Source organism: Loxodonta africana, chromosome 6 (assembly GCF_030014295.1).
Source record: "Loxodonta africana isolate mLoxAfr1 chromosome 6, mLoxAfr1.hap2, whole genome shotgun sequence".
In the NCBI taxonomy this organism is placed as follows: Eukaryota; Metazoa; Chordata; class Mammalia; order Proboscidea; family Elephantidae; genus Loxodonta; species Loxodonta africana.
In genome coordinates, this window is record NC_087347.1 from 55187973 (window position 1) to 55210001 (window position 22029).

A 22029-nucleotide genomic window follows, 5' to 3' on the forward strand; every position below is an offset into this window, starting at 1 on the left:
GTTAAACACATCACAGTGTACCCATGCCATGGATGATTATGCTGCTGTTAAAAGAATGAAGAGCTCTTTATAATATTCTGCTAAAGGAAAGAACACTGTGTATACTATAATAGCTTTTATCAACTAAAAGGAAGAAGATAATAATCTATATTTTTATATGCTCTGGCAAGCATATGCATAAAGTAATAGAACAGCAGCTAAAACAACAGTTAACTTTATAGGGTGTGAACACTGGATGACTACTGAGATGGAGAATTTTTATTGTATGCCTTTTTACTTGTCGGACAAAGTAAATTACTACATATTAAAAAACAGTTAAAAAAGAAAACTCTCAGTCCAAATTTCTACTTACCTATATCAGGAACCATGAACCTACTACTGTAGGCATATGTTGGCAAGGACTATAAGAAAGCAACTATACCTTCTACCTGTGCCAATAAACACAAAAGCTTCCAAGAACTTCTTTATGTGAACATTTTTAAGTATAAAAATCAAAAGAAATTCCCCAGAAAATACTTTCAATGAATGTTTCTAGTTTATAAAAGATAGATGAAATTCAATTATACAGAGAACATATAATGTTTGGACTGTAAAGCCTTTCTGAGTGACAATACACTGATGTACAACATAAGAAAATAGCTTGAAATACAAAAATACGGTTATGATCCAGAAAATGCCAGCAAATTAGAACAAGTTTATTATTTAACATAATACCAATGTATATATATTATCTTCCCAAATAAGAAACAATTTGATCCCAAGGTTTAAGATGTAGTTTCCAAAATAATCCTTATTGGAAATTTGAAAAAGAAAAAGAAAAAAAGCCCTGCAAATTAACACGAACTTATTTTTTATCCTTGATTAAAATATGCACCCTGTACAAATCACCTCTCTCATACAAAAATGTATATTATAAATAAAACTTTCCAAAAAATATCTTGGATGTTATATTGCACATCGTACAGAACGCCTGCCACTACGTCCTAGTTGTTGAAAATATCCACTTAAATCAGGGTGAAAACACTCTGCAGAAAGTAGCCTATCTAAGATCATATCTGATGTTAACCAGAAACAGGAAAACATCTTAGTAGACTGCTCCTGTCACTCTTTCTAAAACAAGAATGATTTTCTTTTCTACTATTAAAAGCAATTATGAGAGATCTCAATAAATTCAAAGTCTTGTTCAAATGTCAGTTTTCTTTCTTCAAACAGAAACCACAGTGGAGGCATTGTACCCAGTCATAGATTTTGATTCCTTCCTAGGACGAGCCCTTCTTGAAGTATATATTGTTAAAGATCATACTACAGGGTTCCTAAGAATGCTGTCATTAACAATCACTGTTTTGGTCTCAACATTTTCAAGCCCTCTTGGCCCTAGTTAAATGAGCACAAATCAGCCAGAATGTAAGGGCCTTAAAAAAGAATAATAATAAAAAAAAAGGTCCTAATAAGTTTTTATACCATTTAGCACAGTGCCTAACACAGAGTAGGCATTCAATAAATATTTGATGAATGAATGTTTAAGACCATTTTCTATACTTAGATGCATTAATGATTTATAAGTAATATGTCGGTTTACAGAACATAGGTCTAACATGATGACTTAAGAAAAGAACACATATGGCATGGCCCAGACATGGTTAGTTTCTACAATCCTGCCCCTGGACAAAATACATACTTTAAGGGTTAAAACTATTCCAATAATAGAAATTGATTAGTCAAATATTTTTATTTGCCAAGGGACTCTAACAGTATTAGCCTTTGGCAATTCCCAAACATACAATGAACCCCCAACAAAACAAAACTCATTGCACTATTACAAAGAAACAAGTCCATGACCGCAGAGAGCAGGTGCCAGTTAGGGGACAGCAACTTCAAGGAGCCGGTTGTTTTTTCGTTTGCACATTGGGACACTCCCATTTTTCTGGTTGCCCTGAATAAACTTCACACACACTTTGTCCTGTCTGAACTGTACCAGAAACCTAGGAGAAAAGAATAAAAGAAATTAAAGAATACACACAACTGATGACTACACTGACTGCCTTTTTTAAAAACGGATATTGATCTTTATAAGCATTACCCCTTTCCATTAGCGCTTCTATGAGCAAAATTACATCATTATATACTACACTGCATTTTCCTTCCAACAGCCATCATTCAGCCCTAAGTAAATGGAAGTTCATTAATTCTTCATATTCCAATAAGGTAAGAAAAAACTAAGAATAATTATTGCCATGTTTCAAATAGGAAGACCAACATGTAGGAGTGTTATTGAATTACTGACGAATTCAGAAAATGAAATAATTTCAGAGTAAGCAGGGGTCTTGGGGTCTTAGAGACTCTCTAGACTATGGTTTCTCAAATGTCATTCACATATTTCCTACACAATTTTTGTCACATCCACACACTATGCTAGAAGTTACTTTTAATCTACATGAATGTATCTCAAAATAGCTATTATCTATGCAACAACATTGATAAAATCATCAGTTTGATGTGGCACTTCTATTTTTCTAATGAATACTAAATATATATATTTGTTTATCGTAATTATAAATATAATATGTAAATACTATACATGTTATATGTATATATAAAACAGGAGCCCTGTTGGCACAGTGGTTAAGTGCTGCTCTGCTAATCGCAAGGCCAGCAATTTCACTCCTCAGAATGTGGCAGTCTCCTTCTGTAAAAATTTACAGCCTTGGCAACCCTATGGGAGAGTTCTACTCTGTTCTATAGGGTCACTACGAGTTAGAATCAACTCGACAGCAATGGGTTTGGGTATACATATATATACACACACACACACATATATACATACATACACATATGCATGCTATATACATGTATGTGTGTGTGTGTATATGTGTGTGTGTATATATATATATACGGAAACCCTAGTGGCACAGTGGCTAAGAGTTTGGCTGCTAACCCAAAGGTCGGCAGCTAGAATCTACCAGGCGCTCCTTGGAAACCCTATGGGGCAGTTCTACTCTGTCCTATAGGGTTGCTATGAGTCAGAATCAACTCGATGGCAGCTGGTTATATATATATAAAACATTTTTAAAAAATTCTATCACTACATTAGGAAACCCTGGTGGCACAGTGGTCAGGAGCTACAGCAACGAATCAAAAGGTAGGCAGTTCAAATCCACCAGGTGCTACTTAGAAACCCTATGAGACAGATCCTTAAAATGCAATCTGTCTATTCGCAGGTTAAGGAGTTTGGGAGTTTCAGGACTAGGAATCACAGGCAGCTGAGAATGTGCTCTTAATGACACCAGTTCTCGTTTCTACGTGTGCAAGTTAAACCTGCACTAAGTTACTCAGACCTCGACTCTCCTTCCATAAACGGTCATCAAGTTTGTCCATAATAATTACAGAAATCGGGCTTGTTGGAATAACTACTCGTACTCCTGAAAAGGATACACTGAGGAAGGCTTTAATCACCGAACTACATGCTGTTTACAACACTAATTCTACACAGCAGCAATAAAGTGGAGTAAAGCCACTTAGGGTTGATAAACACAGGCATGGGCACTCCTACCCATGGGTTTGGGAAAATAAAAAATTTTAATTTAATTTTCTCTATGGCAATTTATAATCTCTGTTTAAGAGCTCCGGGGGCTATGAAACAGAGTGCACTAGAACCTAGTTCTGCAGGCTTCCTGTACTGCCTGGGGATGGACTCACGGGTGCTATGGAAGTTTCCATCATCTATTTCATTATTATGAGATTAACCATTAATTAGGAATTGGAGAAGGAAAGGTGTTACGGAATGGTTTAAAGTTTCCATTTTCTTTTTTTCTTAAAAAGTGGCCACATTATAAAACTTCACCCTGACGACGAAGTTTACTGAAGGCTTATGGCATTCAGTATATCACACATTCTGAGTGACATGGCAGTGTCTCTGCAACCCGGAAGCGTAATTCCCCCTCCGTGTTCCCTGAACTATGTGCCTCTGAACACAAACTATGCGAGTCACTGTAGGAGGTCGGCGGTTGAGTATATTTAGGAAACACAACACATTCTATCCTCCTGAATGCCCTCAGGAAAGTCACAATGTGTGACAAGAGGTGGTGCAAATGGTTTATGCATCAGCTGCTAACCAAAAGGTTGGAGTTTCGAGTCCACCCAGTGGCACCTTGGAAGAAAGGCCTGGCAATCTACATCCAAAAAAATCAGCCATCAAAAGCACTTCAGGGCACAGTACAACACATGAAGACATCATGAGTCAGAAGCTGATTCAACAACAACTGGAAAAACAAGTCCTGTAGTACAGAATTTAGATTTCCACCAGAGAACAGGTATTTTTCACAGCACACTGTTATTAACAGCCTGCAAAAGCAGTGCTCCGAGAACACCAGTTTGTGAAATGCTTGAAAGCAGCAGGCCTTTGTGGTCTGATTTTGGTGTGCTCTTTTCTCTGTAAAGATGGCCTTACTAATGTACTAAGTGTTATGGATTGCATCAAGCCTCTCCAAAATATGTGTTGTAAATCCTAACCTCTATGCTTATAGTTATAATTCCATCGGGAATGAGTTGTCTTTGTTATGTTAATGAGGCAGGATCAGTGTAGGGTGTATTTTGAGTCAATCTCTTTTGAGATATAAAAGAGATTCAACAAGTGAGCAGAGGAGAGATGGGGGAAGACACATGCCAAACCACATGAAGACTGCCTGGAGCAGAAGCTCAGAGGAGACAAGGACCTTTCTCCAGAACCAACAGAGAGAGAAAGCCTTCCCCTAGAGCTGGCACCCTGAATTCTGACTTCTAGCCTCCTCAACTGTGAGAAAATAAATTTGTTTGTTAAAGCCACCCACTTGTGGTATTTCGGTTATAACAGCACTGGATAACTAAGATACCAGGCCAACTATGAGGCTGCTTCATCCATATAGGGAAGAGCTGTCCGGAAGACACATACATTCTTCCAATAATGAGTAGGAATTAGCAGTCACAGCAGAACAGAAGCCCAGCATCTCATATTATAAAAAACTTTAACTAAAGGGAGTTTATAGCTCTAACAGACCCTAACAGGTTAAAACTTCAATTAACTGGAACCCAACCAGTCGTTTTATTTTTTTTCCTAATATTCTCTATTTTATGAGAAAGGATGAAATGACAAAAATTATTTAATCCAAACAGCCATTTGCAACGTGGAGTATATACATAGAGCAGAATCTCCCACCCAACCTGTAATGACCCTCTTATTGTACAATAAGAATCTAAGACGCTGTGAATCCTAACACATCAAAGACGGTTTTGTTTACAAATGGGGCAGGAATAAGAATTTACTTTAGAAGGACTTTTAGGAAGAGTCAAAATAGGATAGGTTGGCAAATTTTTAAATAGAAAATAAAAATCATTTCCTGAGCAATCTGATTATAGGAATTTTTACTACACATGCACAAAAGTATACAAAACAAAATGAAACCCATTGCCATCAGAGTCAACGCTGACTCACAGTGACCCGTAAGGGCAGAGAACTGCCCTGTAGGGTTTCCAAGGCTGTAAATCCATATGAAAGCAGGCTGTCACATCTTTATCCCTCCGAACGCTGGTGGTTCCAACTGCCAACCTTTCAGTTAGCAGCTGAGTGCTTTAACTACTGTGCCACCAGGGCTCCTTAAGAAGTATACAAGCAGGTAGTAATCAACCTACTGAAAACTAATCAATTAATACTGTAACAGGTTCATTCAATCTCACACTGATATGCAAATGTAGGATGTATACAAGTACAAACATGCCAATACTGCCTCTATAACCAAGACTCTAATATGAAGAAAAAAGAGTACATTTTTCAATTTTATACCACTCTTGATGCTAATAAACCCTTGTCAACAGTGTATGCTTATTTTATAACTCTACTTGCCTATATGTGGAAAAAAAATAGCAGTCATCTCAAACCTAACACATCCACAACAGAACTCTTGATTTCACTCCATGCCCTTCCGCTCCCAAACCCTCTTTTCTCAGTGTTACCTACTGCACTAAATGGCACCAGCATTTAGGCTCAAAACCGAACACCCGAACTGTTAATAAGTCCTCTTGGTTTCCTTCCCCAAATTACAAGTGGAATCCGACTACTTCTCACCACCTCCTACTCACAGCCCAGCCTAAACTGCATTGTCCTTACCCTAGATACCTCTGACAGTCTCCTAACTAGTTTCTCTGCTTCAATTCTTACCTCTCTATGCTTATTCTCCATACTGCAGCCACAGAGATCTTTGAAAAGCATAAAACAGATCATGCCATAGCTGTACTCAAAACCTAGAATGGCCTCCATTATTCTCAGTAAAATCTCAACTCCTTGCTGCAGCTACTCAACTCTACACAGCTAGCCCTTACGTCTCTCCAGGGTCTCCTCCTACCATCACCCTCTCACTCTGCCATAAAGCTAACTCCCATCCCAGGGCCTTTGCACCTCCTGTCCCCCTGCCCTGGAAGGTATCTCTCCCAGATTGTTGCATAGCTCATTCCCTTACTTGATTTGAGATTGTACCCTCGACTCAAATGTCACCTTATACTGTCATACTGTCACTCTCACCCTTAACTTGCTATTTTCCCCCATAGCACTTGTCACTGTGATGGCTAAGGTTATATGTTAACTTGGCTGGGCCATGATTCTTAGTGGTTTGGCAGTTAGGATGTAGTTTGGTAGCTAAGTAATGATGCAATTACATCCATAATGAAATCTGATGTAATATGATAACCTCCATGATTGAGGTCCATTATGAGCAGCCATTCAGTTGAAAGAGTTTCCTTGGGGGTGTGGACTGTATCCAATATAGGTGGACTTTCTGGCAAAGTTTACTGGCTTTTGCTTGCTTGGGATCTTGCAGCTGGCTCCTGTTCATCTGCTCGCCGGTTCTTGGGACTTAAGCTAGCAGCTTACCAGCCAATCTGGGGATTCCTGAGCTTCCGCAGCCTGCAAGCCAGAGACCTGCTGTCTGACATTGGTTTTGCCAGCCCCTGTAGCTATGTGAGTCAAGAGAAGCTTGCAGCCTGACCCACAAACTTGGCACTTGGCAACCTCTACAACCATGTGAGCCATTTCCTTTACATAAATCTCTCTCTGAGTCGGAGTTGACTCGATGGCAGTGGGTTTGGTTTGGGTATATACATTTATACGCTTCACTAGTTTTGTTTCTCTAGAGAACCCAGGCTAAAACACTAACCAAAAGTACATCACCCATTGATTATTTTGTGTATATTTGTCTCTTCCACTAAAGTATTAGCTGTATGAATGCAAGGACTTGGTCAGTCTCATTCACTGCCCATCCATCACCTAGAACAATGCCTAGCACTTACTCAGTACTAAATAAATAGCTGTTACAGAAATGATTGAGATCAGACCGCTGAACTAAAGCAATACAGTGAAAAAGTGTACTTAAGCAATACATGAACTTACTCATCAGAAATTTCAATATTGAGCTTCTGTTTGGTTTGGCTGAGAGTTGTACGATAGAGCTTGGTGGCCATTTCAATCAGGTGGTCACTACTGAAGAGAAAATCTCCTTTACTAGCTGCTTCCGAGCCCTTAAAAGGCAAACCAAGAGTCAGTCTACCATGACCAAAGACAGCTTAGGAGGTAAACGCTTACAGGTTACCCCGTAAATATATACACAGTCTCTATAAAACATGGGAGACTAGAGCCCCTTTTCCCAAATTAAACAATAACAACAAAAGCAGTATTTCTTCCTACTTGCTCGGAGCATTTTAGCGAGGTTACCTAACCCCTTGCTGTTGGTCGGTGAACCAGATGCACCATCAGCATCACCTGGGAGCTGGTTAGAAAAGCGGAATCTCAGGCTCCACAGCAGGTCCAATGAACGTGAATCCACAACAAGATCCTTGGGTGATTTGCTCGAACATTCAAGTTTAATAAACACTGACCTAACCCTGTAACTCATTCTGAAATGGCTGTTTTAAAAAATTCCTCAGTGATATGGTTTTAAAAAAACAAAAAACAAACAAGAACAGCAGCACCACTTCCGGTGAAAATCCTAGGGCAGCAGCCTCACCCCTAGCTGCACAAAGCAATCACTTCAGTGAATTTTCAAAAAATCTGATGCCTGCGCCCCATTTAGAGAAATTCTGATTTAACTGGCCTAGGATATGACCTGGGCATCAGCATTCTTAAAAGTTTCCCAGGTTGTCTTAATGTGTAATCATGGTTAAGAATCACTGTCCTAGAATCTGATTTGGCCCCTTAAACTTAAGATCCACGCAGGGAAAACCAGCTGTGCTAAGCTTATGAAGTTTTTGTAAGCTTAGAATCAGCTAAGCCATGAGTTGGAATCAACTCAATGGCCACAGGCCTGGAAATACAATTAACATTTGCTACTATCCAGTGACTATTATATGACAGGCACTGTGCTAAGCATTTTATATACAGTACGTCAGTTAATCCTCATCTTTATGCTATGAAGTAGGTGCTGTTATTATTCCCATTTTAAAGATAAGGGAAATTAGATAGGCACACAAAAGTCAGCCAAGGTCACAAAGTTGTGAGACCAACTCCAGCCTTAATCACTCCATTCGAGTCAGGGGGTACTGGCTATAAGCTAAAAGTGCCGAACATTCAAAAGTCTTCAGGCAAAAATTATTAGGCAGCTATCTTACTGTAGTTGCATTCAATATTTAAAACGCACACACACACACACACACACACACACACAAATTAAAGATGAACAAGGAGACATTTGCTAAGTTGGTACACAGAAGAAACAACAGGAGGAATCACAATTTAGGACATTGTAATATTTCTATGTGTTAGTCTCAAAAATCATGACTATGGTCTGTTGTGGTGGGTGCAAACAAAAGCTACTCAGTTAAATAAAGAGCTCAGGTGAACAAGTGAATAAAAGCAATTAGCCTTATTCAATTATTGAAAAATCAAGCCTGAGATTTGACATATGGGTGAAAATAGCCAAAATTTGCAAACCAGCGAGGAAGATATATAAACTGCAGGTAACAGGATTAGTCAGACATGGAAAAGTTTCAATCAGTAGACACTTTACCTCTTTTAGGTGGACGGCAAAGAAGCCATCGTTTTGTGAGCTCATTGACACCTTGGTCACATCTCCCAGAGGAACCTCTGACTTGATCTGCCCGGACTTTTGATCAGCAAGAAGGAGATTATTATTTGTTAAGAGGAAAATCCGGGATGTACTCTAAAACAAAACGAAAAAGGTGTAAAACTAACTATCAAAAATACCCAAAACTGTCCTTCAACTTAAAGCATTAGTTATGCACAGAAATGTACACTTTATTCCAATCATTCAGCATGCATAACTATGTTAACTGAGTACACACTAAAGAACACAGACAACACATTTTAATTTACAAGAATTTCAGAGAACAAGTAAAACTCTGCTTGAGCTTAAAAATAAGGGGAAGTAGCTCCATTGACAATTAACTTTGCAGGGAATATGAAATGCAAATTTTAACTTTCAGAAAACTAAGGAAGACTTTTCCAACTGATAAAAGACTTGTTTTTTTTTTTCTTAAACATTTTATTGTGCTTTAGGTGAATGCTTACACAGAAAATTAGTTTTTCATTCAATAATTCACACACAAATTATTCTGCGACATTGGCTGCAATTCCTCAAAGTGTTAGCACTCTCCCCATCTCCACCCTGGCTTCCCCATTTCCATCCATCTCGTTTGCCTGCCTCTTCCTGCCTTCTTTGGTGATAAATACTTTGCTTTTGGGTGATAAATACTTCTTATCAGTCTTCAGAATTAGCATTTTACCTTCCCATTAGCACGGTTAATTTTATTCACAACTTCAGCAATGATGATCTTTTCTTCAATGGCATCTTTGAGTTTCTTATACTTAGGGTTCTTGTTGATTTCCAGGTAAGCTCCTTGGAATGGTTGCCCAACACTAAAGGGAAAAAAAATCCCATACATTAGAAATGATTTCAAATGGAGATACTGCTGGGAAAAGGTAATGGGTCAACTGCACACAAATTTATCTTACATAGTTCATACATTACACTTGCACCAGTCCCAAATGTAAGTTAGAAAGTGAATATTAAAAAAATTATCTTAAGTATTTTTTTTGATGTGATCATGACATTATTTAGAACTTGTATAAAAACCTTATCACATGGGATAATCAGGAAAGAAAATCACAAGATCCACAGCTAAGACTCAAGTACACAGTATCATGTATAGGAAATGGTACCTTCTCCAATCTGTTGGAGTCACTGGGTGGTGCAAAGGGTTAACGTGCTCAGCTGCTAACTGAAAGGGTGGAAGACTGAGTCTGCCAAGAGATGCCTCAGAAGAAAGGCCTGCCAATCCACTCCTGAAAAATCAGCCACTGAAAACCCGAAGAAGCATGGTTCTACTCTGACACACACAGGGTTGCCATGAGTCAGAATTGATCTGATGGCAACTGGCTTGGTTTTTCAAACTCGTTAACACGAGGGTAACAGCTGCCCGTGAACGATTTATTAATACCTTTAAACAATGTGTGGCAATGCAAGAATGAACACAAATAATTACCATCACCTGTTCCAATGAAACATTTCATTTTCTTGCAGACAGCAAGGAAATCCACAGATATTCCGGGCAAGACTGGATCCAGAGCACCCGCTTTAGAAGAAAACTACAGAGCACTTAGTATTACCTGGTAACTAAGGCTCTAAATAGGCAATGCATGAAAGAAGAATCAAGCTATTCTCCTAGGATATGCCCCCAAATGGACAGAAGTGGCGGAGGCAAACATTCAGAACCACAGCAGTTTTCTTTCAAACAATCTAATTCTTGCAAAAGGCATAATTTTGCACTATCACTAAGTTGTCAATTTCCTGAAGACTTGTGAGGTGACCATCTAAAAAGGAGCTTCTTCAAAGACACCAAAAAAAAAAAGAACAAAAAACAACTGCTGCTTGAAAGGCACTAAAAGCTTCACTTTGAGCTACAAAGTCCTGGTGATTTGCAGATAGAACTTTCAATGCCTGGGCTGTGGGTGGAGGATCTGGGTAGAAAAATTCACGTAGGTGGTCAGTGTTTTCACAGCTCCCATGAAATAAAAGGCCGACTCCCGTAAGAGCTGCTGCTGCGTCACCGAGTGGTGGGAAGGAAGCTTATTCCGCCTCTCTCGCTGCTGTAGGGCAAACCTGCTACCACCCCCATAAACTGATAAAACTACCCAAAAAAGACTTGGCTTGACGTTAACTTTTTTTTTTGCTCATTTTTAAATATGTTTTTAATAATAAAAAGTGCTAAAGGCCTTTTAATTTGTTTCCTCAAAAATGTCTTTTTCTCCCTCCTGTGTCTGAAGAGTCATCTACATGGTATGCTTGCTAAGAAGGTCACTCTCTAATTTAAAAATGTATAAAGAAAAAGGTGAATAAAATTAGTTGCTGAAGAGAGCATATAGATAATTTCCCTGTTTAAATATGCTTTATATATAGCCGTTTTGGACACTTTGGATTCAGGCACTATGCCTGGTTGAGGGGCCATGTGTCACCTCAAGCAGACAAACCTAACTAAAGAAGCTGTGTAATTCAAAATATTTAAACCAGTGGAGCCCGGTAACTTATTCACGTAATCCGTTAAACAGAAGAGCTTTCAAAGGTGTATAAGGGTACAGAAAATGTACACACAACATAGGTAATATACATGAGTACACTTAGCATATAATAACATTTTTATTTCTAGGCTATTCTTTGAGAGATGCTAAAAGTTGCTATACATTTGTTTTGAAATTGTACAATCTTTTTTATAAACACCAGATGAAAAAGGAATAGGAATTCTGGAGAAAATGACGAACTTAGGAGATATAAGAAAATTCAGATAAGCAGTCTTTACCAAGGACTTCACTTGGTAAACTTGGAATTCGTGTTCTTCTTTTTCTGAGTATGTGGTATTTACAATAAAGGAACTGAACTTGCTGCACAGGCCACTGAAGTCAACCCCGATGAGTTAGCAAACCAAAGGGCACCATGGGTGAGTACTTAAGCAATGCTCAAAAAGTAATAAATGGGCTCACTCTTTTCATACATCTTACAAATGAGATTCTGACCAAGCTCGGTAGGGCTGTGGAAACCATTGTTTAAATATGTCTATGTGCATATTCATATCCAACTGACTATAAAATCATTCACAAAATTAAAAGTCACTCATATAGTACTGGTATCAAACTCTACTAAAAAATATCTGTAAGTATATTTGAGGAACTTTTTAACGCTTACGGATAAAGCAAAGCTGTAATACCTGGATGGGTATAAAGCCTTCTTGTCTTTGAAGAGTTCACTGGCTTCTAGTTTCTCTTCATAAACAAGTTTCTGCTGATCTGTGAATTGGTCCCTGTATTTCTTACACTGTAAAATATGACAAGAAAAAAGCAAACATCACCCTCCTAAATGAATCATCGCCCACTGTTAGGTATGCCAATTTAATAGCAACAAGAATAAGAGTGAATATGTACGAAATATTCATTTAAAAGGCTGAAACAGGAATCGTGAAACATTTTTCCTTTGTGGGTTTTAAAAAACTGGTCTTGGAAAATGTCACAGAAGCTATTACTTGTATTGCAGAACTTAGCCTGCTTCTCCAAAACACACAAGGGCCTAGCTGGCATTGGCCCTGCTAAGACTACTGTTTCCTCCCGCCCATGATGGCAGTTTGTGGAGATCCTCTAGTCCTGTGGCTATCACACTTTTTTACAGTGATTCACAGTAAGAAGCACATTGTTAATCACAACCCAGTACACATATTCACACATGCACATATTGACAACTGACACAAAAGCTTTATTAAACAATATTTGCCCTTTCTAGGTACGATACACTCTGCTGTTTTCTATTGTATTCATTAAAAAAATGCTGGACGTCATCTATTAAATTGATTTCATTACTCACAAATGGGTTAGGACCTGTGCAATGAAAAACACTGATCCAAGCCCCCTCTAGTCCCCAAACCCATCATCATTTTACAATGTCGAAAGGAGGCCTCAGAAATGCCCCCTTCACCCCGATTCTGAGACCATGCTGAAAGGAGGTACGGAGTGGGAGGAAGGGCAGGGCCAGGACTTTTAGATGAGATCTCTAAGAAATTCAGTTACAGGTACGGTTAGGAACCACTGAAATAACTGTAGAAAGAAATGTTAGTGATGCTGCCCACCTTTTCCATGGGAAGACTCCCTTCAGGAATAAACAGCCCTCTTATGCCCCACCCTCAATTCCAGTGAGGAAAGGGTGGGATTCAGGGGGCACGGGAGAGCAGAAGCAGAGCAGACCCCTGACACTAGCAGCTCCCTGTGGTTACCTCTGAAATGAGTTTCTATGTCAGACGCAAAAGGGGAGGTGACCAACTGAGAGACTGGTGAACCTCGCCAAGCTGACTCACTAAGTTAGGGGACAGAACTCAGAATCTAGTTCCCTATCTTATGCTGGTACCATTCATTACCCCAATTAGCGACAGTGTTACTCTCTATATTTGTGATTCTGATGCATAAGGAACACGCGTATACTGCTGGGCAGGGAAGAGCTTTCTGGAAGATGTTTCCATTGATCGCTCATTTCCTAAACGCAAGCCCTTCAATTTAATGATTTTATTACATCTGGCACTTGTGTATATTTAGCATTACATATATCAACTGAACTAAGTGATTGCAATAAAGTCAATATCTACACAAGTACCCCATGTGCCCCATGCTGGGCAATACCTAAATCATACGCTATGCTCTCATATAAAATTATGTAAGCCAAAATACAAGGTACTGTAAGACAGATTTTCAGCTTCCCTTTAGTTTAGGTGGAGGACATTTTAATGTCTTTGGAGACTTCAAAGTCTTTTTTTACAGTCTATCAAAGTATGTGTTCATATGTACGCCTGTGTGTCCAATAAATCTTATGAAGTAAACTCATACAATTTACAGGGTTTAACTATATTGTCTGAAGATGCTCAAATTTTGTAATTTCTATCTCCTGTAGAATTTCTCAGGTAAAGGGAACAGAGAAACAAGAAACTAAACTACTTAAAACCAACTGGAACCTGAAGGGGGAAGTCAATCCAATTGTGCACTCCCCTTTCCACCCACTACAAGAGTAGAGCACCACGGGGAATGCCTCGACTGCTAAAGGGTTTCTTACAGAAAACCAAGTACAGTGCGTGGCTCAAAAATACCAAAGTCCTTGAGTAATTCTCTTTGAGGTCAGAGAAAGAATGTGTTAAAAATGTCCTTTTACCTAACATTACTCAAACGCTCATAATATGATAGTAAGTCTCTGAAAAATTACAGCAAGACATTTTTTACCCTCCACAAGTGGAAAATCCTTTTGAGCTCCTTGTGAGTAGAATCCAAGAACAGGTAAGGTCTTGATGGCCAGTTCTTGTCTATTGGAGATAAGGAAGGCATCTTATTTTTCATTTCCAAGAAGTATTTTTGCACCTGGGTTGAGTTTGAAAGAAAATACTAGATTAGTAAAATACAGCAGAAAATATATTATTTACATATACCATGATCAACAAACAAACCAGTTTTTAGTGGGATTTGGCATGTTTTAGTCCATAAAACTTCCTAACTCCTCTGGGAAGTTTCTCTTCAACTTTCCATATCAACTCCAATGGTTGAGCAAAGAATAACAGTGATACTAATACTCATACTAACACCAGCTAACACTACTGAGCTGCACTGTCCAAGTAAGGAGCCCCTAGTCACACGTGGCTATTTAAATTTAACTAATTAAAATTAAATAAAGTTATCTAAAGTTCCTCAGTCACATTAGTCACATTTCAAGGCTTAATAGCCACATGTGGCCGGTGGCTACTGCACTGCAGCGCACGGATATAAAACATTTTCATCATCACAGAAAGTTCTGTTGGGTATCGCTGCTCTAGAATATTATGTGCCAGGTACTGCTCTCGGAACTTTATACCATAATTCCCTTTTAATCCTCACAACTCTGTGACGTTCGTGCTATTATTATCCCCATTTTACAGATGATGAAATGAGGCTCACAGAAGCTAGGCAACTTGTTCGAGGTCATGAATCTAATAAGTGGTAAGCAGGCTCCAGAATGTGGACAACTTGCCACTACATACTCCTCTGAGAGAATTGCACGGTCTCCCTCGTTCGCCCTTCCACCCACTAACTTGTTTGCCAGTCTTGCCCTGCTGCAGCTCACGGGCAGTTTAGCAGGGCAAGACCTAGGCTTTCTTGGGTTTACTTTCTTCAGAACATGTTCTGTCAGTAAGATGAATGTTTTATTACACATATGTGGACTACAATTAACTCTTTCTGATACAATACTACCTGAACTCTTGAGAAGATGATAAAAAAGGTTACTATCCAGTTCATATGTGATTTAATCTTTCTCAAAGAAGAAGTCACACTGTATTGAGTTGGTGCTAATAATGCTAACTAATTAGCCATATATATCAAGCGTAAACAGTAACTTACAATTCTCTGCAGTGTAAACTCATAAATTTTCTTTCCAGCATTGGCTCTGAAGAATTTTCTGTACTCCCTACGTACCTTAAAAAGGAAGCAGATGACAGTGGTTAACATGTGGCTGATACCCCTCAATTAAGGATGAAACTATGTAAAACAAGTAAATTTATAGTGTCCTTTCTGATGCAGCAGAATAGCTGAAACGTACTCAGACAGTGGATTTTAAATCAGAGAAAAAGGAATGAAGATGCATAAAGTGGTAATACCAGAATGTTCTGATGTTTTAAATCCTCCTCCTAAATTTTAAAGAGCCTGATTACTTGACAATAAACATTTTACAGGCATAGCTGCCAACACTTCACAAATTATATATTTCAGAAAAACCACATAAGGTAATTTCTGCTTCAAATTCTTTTTAAAAGGCAAAAAATATCTGAAAAACTTTATCGCATTTTCCAAAAGCCTTGCATATGAAGATAGGACTTGAGTCCTGTACAATGAGAACCGAATGTGGCTAAAAATAAGAATTTAAAAAGAAGCTTTTAAACTACCATTATCTTGCATTTAATTGCACTATTTTTCTCTCAACTTTCCTGCTACCAAACTTTATAATATGATGTTGTAAGTGCTCTGAGAGCATGAAGTATAGTTTTAGTTTACGTATTTCTTCCTTGCTTCACTGTCGTATTTATTTCATATGCTAATGCCTAACAAATAACAGGAACTAAATGAGGTGTTTGCTGGATAAATGAATAAATGAGTGACAGTTAAATTTTGAAATTGAGGGGAAAATATTTAAAACATTTATTACCACCCAGATATAAAGGGGACAATCAGCATTTAGCAAAACACTAGCCTGTTTGGGTAGTTCAAACATCTTGTACCTTTCTCTTTTGTCTTCAGTTTTTTGGGTTTAGCTGCACGTGTTCAACATATTTCTGCATTAGGGGCTGTAAACTAGCAACTGGCAAACCAAAATCAATTTGTAAATAAATGTTTTATATGTGTATTTTTTTAAATTAAGAACTTCACATAAGAATCCAAATTGCAAATTTCTCTTACATTTTTCTGTGATCTACCAAGAGTGGGCCCCATTCTCACGTGACAAGGACTAGATGGGCCAGAGTAGGTATAGTTGCCTTTAGAAAGGACATGCATGCTCCAAACTGTCTGAGGCCTCACTGCTCTTAATCCTCCTTCTATCTGCTGCTCCCCTCATTTATAGGACCTGCCTGGACTTTCTGGGCAGCTGACCCCAGACCCACTCTCTACACCTGAGGATTACTGTAGTTGTTAGGTGTTAGTTGCTCTGACTCACAGCCACCTTACAGAGAATGAACATTGCCAGCTCCTGCGCCATCATGACCCTTGAGATATTTAAGTTCATTGTTTTGGCTCCTGTGTCAACCCATCTCACCAACGGTTTCCCTCACTTTCATTGACTCTGCACTTTACCAACCATATTATCCTTTTGATATCCTTTTCTAGCTATTGGTCTTTCCTGACGACACGTCCAAAGTAAGCCAGCCCAAGTGTTACCATCCTTGCTTCTAAAGAGTATTCTGGTTGTATTTCTTCTAAGACTGACTTGTTTGTTCTTCTGCAGTTCACAGTATAGTCAATATTTTTTGCCAACATCACAATTTGAATGCATCAAGACTTAAAAATATTTACCACAAACCATATAGACATTTACTTTTATTTATAGTCTACGTTATTATCAATTCTCTCTTAGCCGTGAAGTTGTTTTAGATTCATAAGTATTTTGAATCTCAAACTAATATAAGGTTGGAAGGGACAAAGGAAAAAGGTACCTATTAATTGGCTTTCACTGATATAATATTTCTCCTGAAATTATAACAGCCTAGGAAAACAGATAAGTTAGAATGAAAGTTATATGAAAACATACCCTTAAAAATATATTAGAAGTCCTAATATACTTAGTTGAGCCTCACTATAACTGAGCTTACTGCAACATACTTTTTGATATTCCACAGGGCAGGCTGTTTTTCCTGAAATATAGTTACATAGAGTAAAAGCCTGGTGACAACATGGCTGACATACAAGATGGTGCCCCTGTAGGGACTGGAGTTCTAAAAGGGTCCACTAAACTTTGTAATCGCATCCACAGAAAGAATCGAATCACTTCAGAGGGTAAAACCACTGCTCATACCAACATAACTGTCTTTTGGAAAAAAGTACAAAATGATTAGATTCTTGAACTTCAAAGAAGTTTAATCTTATTCACAACAATAATAATGGTAACAAATGAAAACAGCAGTTCTATCTAAAGTAAACCCAATTAACTTCAGCTGAAATAACATTTATCTACAAACTGAATGTGCTTTGCAGGTTGCTAGCATGCACCCCTAATGTGGAAATCAGATGCAGTTAAACCCACAAAACTGAACATAAACATGCTGTGACTGCAGAAACAAGAGAGAGTAAATATATTGGCTCAATTAGTTTTTCCCTTCCTTTTATGAAAATTAAAATGCAAATTAGAAAGTATGAATAAATGGGAAAATAGTTAAAGTATTTTTCAACTTAAAAAAAGGGTAAAAATATAAAGAGGAATAGTGTCAAAGAGGTGCCTAGTTAACCCCCCCAAAAGGAAATATGGATGGCTTCCTATCATGCTTTGTAACTGAACATTAGACAGACAAAAATCCTTGTTATTCTAAAAGTTTTCCAGAGCTCAGAAGTCATATTTCCTTATGTCTACCCTTATACTAAAGTAATAACCACCATTCTGAAACCACGCCTAAATTACAAGGCATTTATTTGAACTGAAAGTTCTCTTTAACCTGAATGATCAACTGATCATTGATCGCAGTCTCGTTCATCGAAATCTGTACGTTTATTGATGCAAAATTCTTTGGTTTCTGCGCTAAACAAAGAAAATGACGGTTGCTTTGAGGGAAGTTCGACTCCAGGCAGCCACCACTGGAGCCGAACAGGGAGATCAAGGGAAATAAAAGCCAGGCTGGTCACTGTAGATGGCGGGTTGGCTTTTAGCTCAACTATTGTAACTGTATCTCATGGGCTAAAAAACAAGCTTTATACTCAAAAAGATAACATAAAATAGAACAAGTATCTGGGATAGAATGAGCTACATTGCTATTATTTTAAACCTATTATTTAAAGAAATATACCTCAGTCAAATTAGAAAGTATTAGTGGACAGGTTTATTCTCAAAAAGAAACAAAAATAAGGCAAGATAACATTTTAAAAGACTGTGCAGACCATGAGCAAGCATCATCAATAGTTTTCTCAGTGTTAGTAGGTGCTAGGTTTTATTGAGTTCACCGTGGACAGAAAGAAGTGATTGAGAAAGTACCTTCAGTCCAAGCCAGTAAGCCCAAATGACAGCAACTGCATGCTTACGCCTAGCCTCCTCCTTCAAGCGTTTCAATTCCCTTCGAGCCTAGAATGTTTTAGATAGTAAATAACGGAGACAGCCCAGTGCAGATAGCACAAATGACCAGCAAAAGATACCCCACCACACAGAACAGCCAATTTATGAATAAGGATTTCAGAATGACAGAAGAACAGTGCATAATCACTTAAACCCAGAGAATTAGGCAGGGTCAAGCAGTGCCTTAGATTTTCAGTAGAATGAGATTCTGTTCATTCTACTGCAGAGGGCAATCTGCGTGGAGCCTGAGGAACTCACCTTCCTTACTCTCATTCTTTCCCTTTTTTCTCCCCTGGTCTCTCTCCCTCTTCACTTCCTTCTCCACATTCTCTAACTCCCTTCTCAGGAACTTAGGACTGTGAGTGGTACCTAATGACTGTGAAGAGAAGTAGACTTCCCCTTCACTGCCAGCTCACACGGCTAAAGAGGCTACGGATCCCTGTTTAAAAAAAAAAAAAACAAAAAAAACCACTGCCACTGAGTCAATCCCAACTCACAGTAACCCTTTAGGACACAGTAGAACTGCCCCATAGGGTTTCCAAGGCTATAAATCTTTACGGGAGCAGACTTCCACATCTTTCTCCCTCGGAGTGGCTGGTGGGTTCAAACTGCCAACCTTCTGCTTAGCAGTTGAGCACTATAACCACTGAACCACCAGGGCTCCTTGGATCCCTTTTAGCACTCATCAATTTGGAAGTATAAAAAAACACTCTTGTGCCTTTAAAAAATTGGGAGGAGTAAAGGTTGTTTTTCTGAAGTTCCAACAAAAACCAAAACTCAAAGTTCTGTCCAATTGAAAAAAATTACAAGTAACACGTATGAAAATTCAGTTATTAGCTAAGGCCCCAAACAATAAAATATTCTGAAGACTGAAACAAAACAAAAAGTGAAACAGTTCACAGGTTTAAAAATTAATCTTATACATGCTATTTTAAAAGGCAGAAGCAGACTAGCCTTGATTTTTCATTATGTTATAGTACTGAGAATGGGAAATGAGCTCACTCGATGGAGAGATCCCAGCAACAGCCTCTGATCCATTTGTTTTCCTTGCTTTACTAAAGGAACTAGCTTGCTCTTCACATATTTTCAGGAAAAACACAAATGAACAACTTTGGTCCATTCTTGGCAAATTAAGCTCTTTATGCAGGCAAATGGTGGCTTTTCTCATTTTTCTCACAAGATAGGCTTAAAATATTGACAAGGTAGGCTTAAAAACATAGGACTATTTAAAAAAAAAAAAAAAAAACCACAAGACTAAATTGGTATTTGTCTTTCTAACTGGAATACACATTTTTAGCAGAGATGACCTTTGATTTTTTAGAGTAACAAAAATATCTAAAATTCCGTCCCTTGGGGTATGTGAAATGTTCACAGAGCCCATGACTATGCCTGGGGATTAGTGAGAGCATTTCAGGAGGCCTTTGTTTCTGAAAACAAACAGCTGATGCTGAAATTCCTGGGATTCTTCAGTGGCAATTACAGCTAGCTTTGTGTGAGCACAGTTTTCTGTGAAATCACACATGATGATTCTTTTCTTATGTGACATTTCACTTATAATAATCAATAGCTGGTACCAAAAAAAAAAAAAAAACCCAAACTACAGTGAGCCAAAAAAAAAAAAAAAAATTTCATTCATTTATTTACTTTTTTAAGGCATGCATTAAAGGCATTTCCACTGTTTCAACAGATTGTAGAAGACCGATTCAAGCTCAAACTAAACAGTTCCAACATGCCCCACCACCCCGACAGTATCTACAGACAACCATCAACAAACATCAGGAAAAAGAAAAAAAAAATCCACACGTGCACTTAACTTCAGTTTAGAAAAACAAAAACAACTTCACTAGGGCCTTATTAGTAAGCAGTTAGTCTTTTCGCTTACACATGCTTAAGCTTCCTATGTACACTACGGACAGTCACATCTCCAGGTTTATTAAATCTTAAATCTGGCTGCTAGGACATGCATCAGCCATTAGCCCCGTAGTATGCTAGACAGCAGGACTGATTATTGCAGAGTTCCAGGATGGAGCGGTGGGATATGTGCATCCAGTACCTTCGATCCAAGCCAGTAAGCCCAAATAACTGCAATAGCATGTTTATTCCTAGCCTCCTCCTTCAGCCGTCTCAGTTCCCTTCGCGCCTGTGATGCATGTGAAAAGGAGTTATAGAAAAGTTTAAGGCAGGAATGGTTACTGCTGGTTCCCAATGGAGAGAGAAAGACACCAGTCACCACCAAAATAGCAAACGCAAAAGCGTGTGCCACCACCCCACGCCACACAGTTGGAAAGCGCGAGAGGCAATGCGTGCTCAGGAGCTGAAGCTAGTGAATCATCTTCTGCCCCTAAACAAGGGGGTCCTGGGTAGCATGGCTTACCTGGGTACCACGCCAATATGCTGCAATGGTTGTGGCTGCTTCCTTGCAGCGCTTCTGATGCTTCAGTTCCCGCAGGATTTTCCGAGCCTAAGGTGCATAAGCACCCAAGGAACAGAAAGTTAAAAAAAAAAAAAAAAGGGAATTGGCAGTAACTTGAAAAAACACCCAGCAAGATGGTAATTACGTAATCATTCTCACACAAAAAATCAGTAGTTTAAAGAAAGAAGAAGGGGAAGTTTCTGAGCCCAGAACCGGCTATGAGAAGGTGGTATATGAAGATATCATCAAGCACAGCAGTGAGGCCCTCGCTTCAGACTGGCCAGCAGTCATCCAGGCCCTGACACGGACAGGGAGAATACCACCACAATCCAGCCGGGACACATCAGAGGGAAGGGCACAGATCTCAGAATGTGGTCAGAAGACCCCCCATAATTCTCTCCAAAGTCCTTTTCATCTCTTTTATTGTTACTGTCTGGAATATACCTGTAGCTGTACTTTTTAGGGAGCCCTGGTGGTTCAGTGGTTAAATGTTGGGCTGCTAACTGAAATGTCAGTGGTTCAAACTTACCAGCCACTCCATGGCAGAAAGATGCAGTGGTCTGTTTCTGTAAAGATGACAGCCTTGGAAACCCTATGGGGCAGTTCTACCCTGTCCTATGTCCCTATGAGTGGGAATTGACCAGACAGCAGTGGGTGTTTTTTATTCAAAAGAAATTAAAAAAAAAATTGCTAACACAAAATTCTCTCACTGGTCCAAAATCAGTGGCCTTTTTCCAGTAGCTGTTGGAAACTGATTTTGTGGGGGCCAAAAGGTCACCT

The 22029-nt window shown here is 38.8% G+C and overlaps 1 protein-coding gene across 4 annotated transcripts in view; it reads right to left on the reverse strand.

Annotated features, from left to right (window-relative positions):
- Nucleotides 1-240: 240 nt before the first annotated feature.
- MYO1B (myosin IB) overlaps nt 241-22029 on the reverse strand; it is a 202736-nt gene continuing 180947 nt past the window's right edge. Inside the window, exons 22-31 of one of the 4 annotated variants that reach the window (XM_003406162.4) lie at nt 21211-21297; nt 20890-20976; nt 18759-18845; nt 15428-15502; nt 14282-14416; nt 12238-12344; nt 9763-9895; nt 9027-9179; nt 7415-7542; nt 241-1982 (exon numbers count right to left, since the gene is read on the reverse strand). In XM_003406162.4, coding sequence (XP_003406210.2) covers nt 1859-1982; nt 7415-7542; nt 9027-9179; nt 9763-9895; nt 12238-12344; nt 14282-14416; nt 15428-15502; nt 18759-18845; nt 20890-20976; nt 21211-21297 — 1116 coding nt within the window. In that variant the 3' untranslated portion in view covers nt 241-1858. The remainder of the gene's footprint in view (nt 1983-7414; nt 7543-9026; nt 9180-9762; nt 9896-12237; nt 12345-14281; nt 14417-15427; nt 15503-18758; nt 18846-20889; nt 20977-21210; nt 21298-22029) is intronic. The other 3 variants (XM_064286880.1, XM_064286881.1, XM_064286882.1) reach the window with 3 other exon arrangements.